The sequence below is a fragment of the Epinephelus lanceolatus genome, chromosome 6 (assembly GCF_041903045.1).
Source record: "Epinephelus lanceolatus isolate andai-2023 chromosome 6, ASM4190304v1, whole genome shotgun sequence".
NCBI classification, from domain to species: domain Eukaryota; kingdom Metazoa; phylum Chordata; class Actinopteri; order Perciformes; family Serranidae; genus Epinephelus; species Epinephelus lanceolatus.
The window spans coordinates 38829737-38839457 of NC_135739.1; the positions used below are offsets into that span (position 1 = coordinate 38829737).

The following is a 9721-nucleotide window of genomic DNA, read 5'->3' on the forward strand; positions in this document are numbered from 1 at the left end:
AGTGCATCAGTAAGTGACTCTAGAGACTTGGAGCACATTGTTTACTCTACTTATCTGCTCATTTATTTATTTGTCAATCTGAGGTGTGTTTGTGGAGGTGCATAGCCGCAGTGATTCACAGTGTTAGGACACCGCTGAGGACCAGCTTTTATGCATGTAAAGATATTCAGGCAGTTCTCAGTGAAGAGATAGGGTGACCTCCAGTGGTCTCAACATGTCAGGACAACATTTAGATTTGAAGTTGCTCATTATTCACTTTTATTTCATTAATACATTGAAAAATATGTTTAAAAATCACTCACCGTCACAAGAGGTGGCAGAGAAAGACACATTATGTGGGCATGTGTGTTTCATGGTTTGGGCTACATAGTGTTAACTGAGGGAAATCTTATTGCTGCAGTGATGTTTCCCGCAACAATTGTGCTTCTGTCATGTAACACCTTTGGGATGAATTGGAACACCATCTGTGAGCTGAACCTGATCAGCTAACATCAGTGTTATATCTCAAATGCTCTTGTGTCTGAATGGGAGCAAATTCAAGCAGAGAGTTCAGCATCTGGTGAAAAGACTTGGATGAAGAGTGGAGGCTGTTACTGTGAAGCAGCTGATTAATGACCACAGTTTTGGAGTGAGATGTGATGAAGAAAGTCACTTGTGATCACAGCAAGACAACCTTGCTTCCTTGCAATCAGAGAATGATAACGTGATAACATTATGGTACACCTTATGGCCTAAGTAATAAAGTCTAAGTTATAAACTGTTTATCATTATTATTATTATTCCCATTATTATTTTATTGTTATTATCAAAAAATATTATTATTATTCATTCACTTATTTATTATTACCATAAAACTTCAATTAAATGCCTGTCTCAATTAGACGCCTGGTCTGGTTGTCAAGCAGTTCATTTCTTATATAGAGGCTCTTTGGGTGTACACAATTGGGTTGTAGACTACCTCACATTATGTGTCCATTCCTCTGTTACCCGGTAAATTATTCATATCCCTTCAGTCCTTAAGAGTCCTCAGATCAAATGAATTAAAAAGGGTTTTTCATAAAAATGAATCCAAATTTGGAGATTTGATGTAATAAGATAAAGCGGTGTTGTGTCAGTAGGCAGGGTGCTGTAATCTTTGAGAGCCATAACTCACCATCTCTGATGCACTTTCTTTCGGAGTTAGTTAAAATGAATGATTCATAATTCATATATTATCTAAGGCTTAATTTTTAAACAAGTTATATTCCTACTTAAATAAACAGTTTGATTGTATTTCCTGATCTTTACTTATTAACAGTTATGTGTGAAAGAAATTAAAGGCCTGTCCCATCTAGACGCCCGTCCCAAATATAGGCCTGTTGATATAAATAATCAATAATAGCCCAGATTATTATTTGAAATTTTATGGTAATTAATGAATTTATTTTTTTGTTTTTTTAACCATCTTTTATTCATTCATTCATTCATCTTCTAACCGCTTCATCCTCTTGAGGGTCGCGGGGGGGCTGGAGCCTATCCCAGCTGACATCGGGCGAGAGGCAGGGTACACCCTGGACAGGTCACCAGACTATAGCAGGGCTGACACATAGAGACAGACAACCATTCACGCTCACATTCACACCTACGGACAATTTAGAGTTATCAATTAACCTAGTCCCCAATCTGCATGTCTTTGGACTGTGGGAGGAAGCCGGAGTGCCCGGAGAGAACCCACGCTGACACGGGGAGAACATGCAAACTCCACACAGAAGGGCTCCCACGGCCGGGATCGAACCGTCAACCCTCTTGCTGTGAGGCGAGAGTGCTAACCACCACACCACTGTGCCGCCCCCATCTTTTATTGTTTCTCTATTATTATTATTATTATTATTATTATTGCTATTGTTATTGTTCTTATTATTCTTATTCTTATTATTATTATTAATATCATTATCATTATTATTAATAATAATAATGTTGTTGTTGTTAGCAGAGTTGGGTTTATCTAACGTTACAAAACAAAACAAAAAAAGTAAAGACTTTATAAATATCTAATATATTCGAATAAACTTTTCTTTTTTTGTTATCATGACAAAAAAAATTAAACTTACATTTAATGTATACATATATATATATATATATATATATATATATATATATATATATATATATATATATTTATATAGTGTAGTTTTATGTTGTGTAAACTTTTACACAATGTATATTTTTCTGTAGGAACCAATGTTTGAAAGACGCTCCCCGCCGGAGCTCTATAGATGTTGGACGGGAGCGATGAAAAGATGGCGGCGGCCGTGGTACAAATGTCATGTTTGTACCGGGGGATGTTAGCGGTGAGAGCCACCGGGATCAGGCCGCTGATCCCCGGGCTGGTCCCGGCGCAGTTCCGAGCCTTCTCAGTGCGGAAGGAACCGGAGCTGGAGGAGAACCCGTACTACAGCAAGTACCAGGACAAGATCCAGAAGCTGCGCAGGTCAGTCGGCTAACGGAGCTACTAGCCTCACAACGTTACACCCGCTATATCAGAATATCCTTTAGAAAAGTGTTATTTTGACAGTAGTTAGATTTTTGACAAGTGACAGTGCTATTTAGACTAAAACAAAGGAGTTCATCGAAATTCTGATCAAATTATCATGTATTCGGGATACATTTAAACCACCAAGCAATCTATGCATGTATGAAATTTTAATATCTAACGCTGACTCACCGGTTATTTTCTCATGTTTCACCAGAAGTCCAACGGCAGTAGCATTCTGACTTTAGTACTAGACTCTCCTGATTCACACGCCTGATGGCAGGACGGAGGGTTTTAACTTGAGGCTCATTTTTTAAAGCTAATCCCTCCCTTCTGTTATGTAGCCTAAATAATTTCATTTGACCCTCCGCTTGACAACCACTCCTAATCAATGGGTTTAACATACACAGGTGATGGCTTACTTTGCAAACAGGGCTTTTCATTATGACGAAACCTTTGCATTATTTTCTTGATTAATCATTGTTTGCTAATAAAATGTTAAAACATAGTGGAAAATGCATATTACAATATTTTGTCTGACCAACCAAAGTTCGTAACAGAAAGAGAAAATGTTTTGATTTTTGTTTGATAAATTACTTCAACAATTTACTGGTTGTCAGGACATTTAAAAGCAGAAACTCTTGAGAACCGTCCTGATTGTGTGTTAAAGGACACTGAGATTTGGAAGTGAGCTGCTGAAAAGCTTATTTAGGTCCACATATTGTGTGCAGCACCAGCATTTTGATTTTTATATGCCTTAAGCAAAGGCTGCAGTGGGTATTTCCATAACCACGTAAACTAAGTTAGACCCTCTCTGTTGTTAGATGAAGCTCAAGGTTCCCACAGACACAGTCAAGGAAAGCAACATGTTCTCCCTGCCTGTGAGGAAGCACTTTACTTTCTCACTAAAAAGAGAGGGAAAACACTGAATTATAAAAATGAACTGAATAGAAAAATGATTGTGCTTGATAGCTGGAAATAGTTCTAGAAACTAATGGTTTCAAAATAATTAGCAAACACAACTTGTGTTTAATGAGGTAAAAAACATGACAGACTACTGATTTGGTGCCTTATCAAGCTGAGGCCTCGTCTCTGCGTTAGTTACAATGCATTTTGGAAAAAGCTGGAAGTCATTAAGTGAAGTAGAAATGTACAAGGCTGGTTTTCGTAAACTGTATGTTCTTGCTGCATTTCACCTCATAACAGAATGAATGTGGATTTAGCCTTTGGAAAGTCACTGGTGTTTCACTGATTTGCTGTCCAACCTTTTTTCAGCACCAAGCCACAGGAGTACAAAACCCGGGTGGAGAAACGGCATGAGGCCAAGAAGGAAGTGCTCGGACACTCAAAGCAGGCAGAGTTCGTCCAGCTCATGGAGCAGGAGGTAGAGTATCAGCTGGGCTATGTACAGAGCAGAACACCAGGAATATATCCTGAATACCAAACAAATTAAAGTCAGAAATTTGAAGAGTGTGACATCACTGAGCCATTGTTACCAGTTATACCTTAAGCTGGCCACAGTGTGCACTGAAATGTCCTCAGGTGTTGGACAAAATATTTTCCTCTTTTTTCTCTTTTTTCTGGTTTCACTGGTTTTATTTTTGCTTTGGGAATCTTTGCAGTTGGAGAAAAGGGACAAGATGGCTGCCGGCAGTGGAGCATCTGGAGGTTTCACAAAGAACAAGGTGAGATGGCTGGATGTGTAGTAATGCTTTTACTGCACTTTAAATTCATTCTGTTCTGTGGAGTCATGTCTGATGTGTTGGTGTATATTTTAGAACAATCCTGGCTGCAAACCTTTCTACTTTTCATTCTGTTAGCTTTAACAGTGTCAGATAAAGTCAAATGTAATGTTTTATGATGATGATGATGATGATGCTGATAACAATGATGAAGTGGTCTCTGGTAACAGACTGAGTAATGTGTTTTTTCCTCAGACGCTGGACTCCATCCTCAACCTGGACTTGATCAAGGACAAGACAGGTGAAGAGATTGCAGAGGTGAGTCTGTGGGGAGGTGTGGTCAGCCTCACTCCAGTTTAACCACTGACAGTCACACTGCTTACTGTGGTGGAATCAATTTGTTCTTTGTTTCGACCTGTTGTGTTCTTCTCTCAGCTTTGGATGAAATATTATTCCACCAAGGACACAATCAGCGCCGTCATCCCGGTGAGTTAAACACCAGATACAGCCGCTACAGCACACAGTCTCCCAACATGTAAAGGTCCAGTGTGTAGGATTTAGCCAGATCTAATGGCACCCCAAATCTAATAATTTTTCTGTGAACCATGAGGTGTTCTCCTGGTTTCATTAGTTCAAATTAATCATACCCATTTTGTTTTTAGTTGGAGTCAAGTTGTTTCACTGCCCTTATTGCCATTTTTACTATTTGACATAATTAGGTGTGCACAAAAGATTGTGCATTGTTTGTGCACTGTAAATAGAACATTTTGGATAAACAGTAATGGTCTAATAACCCATCCTCCCTTATATTGCAGGCACAGATTTATGAAGTGATTTTGACAAGATCAAAGTCGAACCCAATGGTAAGCTCACTGCTGCTCACACTGAAGCATGTTGATGCAAAGCTGCAGGCTTAACTGGAGTATAAGGATTATCAGTCTATTAGAACTATAACCAACGGTTATTTCATGAGCCAACACAGCTGTTTAACATCAGCCTCCCTTCCTTCTCCTCAGTTCCTGTACGCTTTGCCTCAGAAAGAGGGTTACGAGTTTTTCGTGGGTCAGTGGTCCGGACACGAGCTCCACTTCACCTCCCTCATTAACGTCCAGGTAAACCACTTTGCACAGCCCCTTCACATGCTGCTGAGAAAGTTTGATGCTGTTTGGGCTTCTAACAGCACTGCTATCAAGTGATGATTTTCACTGCATACAAGCAACAATGAGGTGAAACAAGTTCAAGAGTGCAATAAAAGATGCTCCGTCATTTGTGCTGTAACTTGACCGTTCAGAAGTTATGAAGAAAGGTACCGGCAATCAAAACTACCTTTACAGAGGGAAAATGAAGATACATGCTTGAAGTAATAATCTTGAATATTTTCATATAAATAAATGTTCACTAACTGTCGCTGTATGAGATAACACAATGGTGACTGAGCCTAAGGCCCAACGATCATAGTATTGTAATATTTATATATTTTATGAACTGGGTGTCAAGGGTGACTTTCACAGAAAAAAATGCTGTATCAAGTTACTGCCAAAGCAAACCCAACATTTCATACTGCTGCAGCTTCACATTTAAAGCAATGGATCGGCAAAACACAAGTTGACTTATTTTGAAACAGTCACAAGTAATGCAGCATGTTTGTGAGTAGGATTAACACTTAACGCTGTCGTTCATCAAAAATGTGCGTACAGAACAAGACAACAGTCTTTTTTAGACAGCGGATCAGTGCGAAATATTTTTAGGGAGCAATGGAACATTTAGGTGCAGCAACAGTGAGCTGATAGACGAAGAGCTGCAGGAGACAGACTGCACACCTTCACAACAGCAAGGTGACCAACACCTTTCACTGTGCCCTGCTGCCCGCTGGACTCATGCCGTGTGCAGCGTTAAATCAGATCATGGTCGAATGCTAGTTTGTTTAACTAGCTGTGTGACCTGTAGTATTACACTGCATTTATTACCACCTGTAACTACAGGTGTCACCCCATGAACCAGGGTTGAAATCTTATTTTCAGAACTGTCCATTATATTGTAAATTATATATCTACATTATCAGAGAACTGCTTCATTGTTTCCAAATGGACAGTTGGATTTTTCTTCTTCTCAGTACGAAGACATTTGTCACCTGCAGGTGTTAATTGCAGTTTTCTCTCCCTGTTGGTGTCCAGACGCTGGGTGAGAACGCTCCCAGTCAGCTGATCCTCTACCACTACCCAGACCTTAAGGAGGAGAAGGGCGTGGTCCTCATGACAGCCGAGCTGGACCCCAAGTTCATAGTAAGTACCTCACCTGTGTGGACTCACCTGTATTACTGGACCTTATTACTTATTACTGGACCTAACTGGTGTTTACTGAGGACCCTGCTGAAGGCCACAAGCTGAAACATTTTGGTCTCACAAGTTGCTCTTGAGTTTACACCCCATATACTGGCTACAAATTAACGCATCTCTCCCTCCTCTTCACAGACCGTCCACCAGGCTCAGTGTTTGGCCAATCAGGTGCAGCTGTTCTACGGCACACAGAGGCAGGAGACATATCGATTGGTCGAAACATTTAACCACCACCCTGCGGACTTCAAACACATGTCAGTGATAGCGGAGCTGGAACAGAGCGGCCTGGGGTCGGCGGTCACCCCCAGGGGATCGTAGGGAGACCATTAATGGACTTAAGTCAAGCTCACCTGCAGCTGGAGTCCCAGGAACTGTTGGTGTTTATTTAAAGTGACAGAGAGATGCGTGCTTCTTTGCTCAGCACTGACTATGCACATACACCTGTTCTTCATACTGTGTATAAAGTTAGCAGCAACAGCAGCTGTGAGTTTGGTAAAAGATTTCAAAGGAGCATCAGTAGCATCTCATGAACTGTCGGAGACTGGATCATCGGACATCTGCCACACATCTTTTCAATGTGCATACATGTAACCACAGGAGGACAATGTGCTGTTGATCACTTCCATGATGAACAGATCACTGTATCCCACCCTCTATATTAGACTGGACCAGAAAGAGCCCAGTATCTATCCCTGAAAGCCAGTATGACATTTAATAAATCACCTTCAAAACCCTAATATCTTTGGCTCAGACCGATTTTATTCTAATGATGGTAATTGTTAGCATTCTGCCAGACTTTTCTTCTTGTGCTTAATATAAAAGCTTTTGGTGTGTCATTTACACAAAAGCTTTAAGCCAACACGACAGAATCAAGTACTACAGTCTGAGTTGATACACAGCACATTATTGTCAGGAGGCATAAGGGATGTGTCTTATTTATGTATTTGGCAAATTTTACCTCCAAATAATTGCAATCAAACATGCATGTAATTTTCAAAATGAGTGGAAGAGCTGAATGAACACCACACTGCTACTGCGCACCTCTCTGGTATGCAGTAGTTATCACACTATGTTCTGTGAGTATTTCTGCAGCAGACTACAGTTAGTGTGGCAAGGATGATAGAGAGTCCTCCTCTATCAGCAGTAGCTCAGTCCATAGGAACTTAGGTTGGGAACCGGAGGGTCACCCGTTTGAGTCCCCGTCGGACCAAAATATGGAGCGTGGACTGGTGGCTGGAGAGGTGCCAGTTCACCTCCTGGGCACTGCCAAGGTGCCCTTGAGCAAGGCACCGAACCCCCCAACCGCTCGGGGCCCCTCACCAGGGGCAGCCCACTCTGACATCTCTCCACCTTGTGCATGTATAGGTCCTGTTTGTGCATGTGTGTGTCTTTCAGACCTGTGTGTAATTGAAGCAAGAGTGAAAACACTGAATTTCCCCTCAGGGGATTAATAAAGTAAATAAACTTAACTTAAACTGGGCTTAAAGGGCTTCTAGCTCTGTGAGATTCTTGGGCTGTCTTGCATGCACTGCTCTTTGAGGCCTAGTCTCAGAGTTTTAATGATGTTTAGGTCGGGGGACTGTGAGGGCCATGGCTAAACCTTCAGCTTGAGCCTCTTGAGGTAGTCCATTGTGGATTTTGAAGTGTGTTTATGATCATTGTCCTGTTGTAGAAGCCATCCTCTCTTCATCTTCAGCTGTTTTACAGATGGTGACTACCTGTGAATTGCTCCCTGTGCCACTGGCTGCAACACAAGCCCAAAGCATGATCGATCCACCCCTGTGTTTCACAGTTGGACAGGTGTTCTTTTTATGAAATTCTGCATCCTTTTTTCTCCAAACACATCTTTGCTCATTGCCTCCAAAAAATTCTATTTTAACTTCATCAGTCCACAAGACTTGTTTTTAAAAGCATCAGGCTATTTTAGATGTTCCTTTGCAAACTTCTGTCGCTGAATTTCTGGTGAGGAAACAGGAAAGGTTTTCCTCTGATGACTCTTCCATGAAGGTCATATTTGTACAGGTGTCGCTTCACAGTAGAACAGTGCACCACCGCTCTGATAAATCTTTCTGCAGGTCTTTTGCAGTCAAAGGGTTGTTTGATTTGCCTTTCTAACAATACTATGAGCAGCTCTCTCAGAAAGTTTTCTTGGTCTTCCAGACGTCAACTTGACCTCCATAGTTCCTGTTAACTGCTATTTCTTTTATTATTCTTTTTTTTCATATATATTTTGGGACATTTTGCCTTTAATGGACAGGATAGACAAGTGTGAAGGGGGGAGAGAGAGGGGGGAGTGACATGCAGCAAAGGGCCACAGGCTGGATTCGAACCCGGGCCGTTGCAGCAACAGCCTTGTACATGGGGCGCCTGCTCTACCCACTAAGCCACCAACACCCCAACTGCCATTTCTTAATAACATTACGAACTTAGGAAACTGCTTCATGAAAACACTTTGCTATCTTCTTATAGTCTCCTCCTGCTGTGTGGGCATCAGGCATTTTAGTTTTCAGAGTGCTAAGCTGTTTAGCAGCTGTTTAGAGGAGCCCATGGCTGCTGATTGTTGGGACAAGGTTTCAGCAAACCAGAGCCCTAATAAGTTAATTATGGTCTGAGACCCTGGTAAAAGTTGTCTAAGAGCTAAAATATCTTGGGATGCCCAAACTTTTGCATTCTGCTCCTCTTTTTTTTTCTCTTCACTTTTTTGTACAAAACAAAAATAATACACTGATCTTGCTTAAAATGTTGAAAAGCATTTTCTTTAACTCTATGTCTTTTGGAGATTAGTTCATCTTCTGCTTCACAGTAACCCTAACCCTAATGAAATTTTGACCTGGAGTGCCCAAACTTTTGCATACCACTGTATACATTCAACCCGATTACATTAATGACAAGACACCAGAGTTCAAAAATTTCAGTGACATAGCAAAGGCCTACAAAGACCTTTACCAACAACCTACATACTCTGGAGATTTGTTTTCACCACTGTACTTAACAATTAGAACTGATTTCCAGGAGAATGAGTAAAAGGAGGAGATACCATCAAAAGTCCACATAGGTCTGGTGGCAGTGCAGCTGTGTGAATGAGACAGTGAGGACAGTCTTCATGTCAAAACCATGACAAGCTCCACTTGATAGTAAGAATGCATTTACATAAGTTATCAGAAAGTGCATTAGAGCAAGTAAGGCAAAAT

At 41.0% G+C, this 9721-nt stretch overlaps 1 protein-coding gene across 1 annotated transcript; it reads left to right on the forward strand.

Annotated features, from left to right (window-relative positions):
• Positions 1-2253: 2253 nt before the first annotated feature.
• Positions 2254-7267, forward strand: atpaf1 (ATP synthase mitochondrial F1 complex assembly factor 1). Its single transcript, XM_033621004.2, has 9 exons — positions 2254-2470; positions 3788-3896; positions 4135-4197; positions 4450-4512; positions 4630-4680; positions 5010-5057; positions 5211-5306; positions 6369-6476; positions 6666-7267. Exons 1-9 carry the CDS (start codon positions 2256-2258, stop codon positions 6846-6848), a joined length of 936 nt encoding a protein of 311 aa, XP_033476895.2. The 5' UTR covers positions 2254-2255; the 3' UTR covers positions 6849-7267.
• Positions 7268-9721: the final 2454 nt, after the last annotated feature.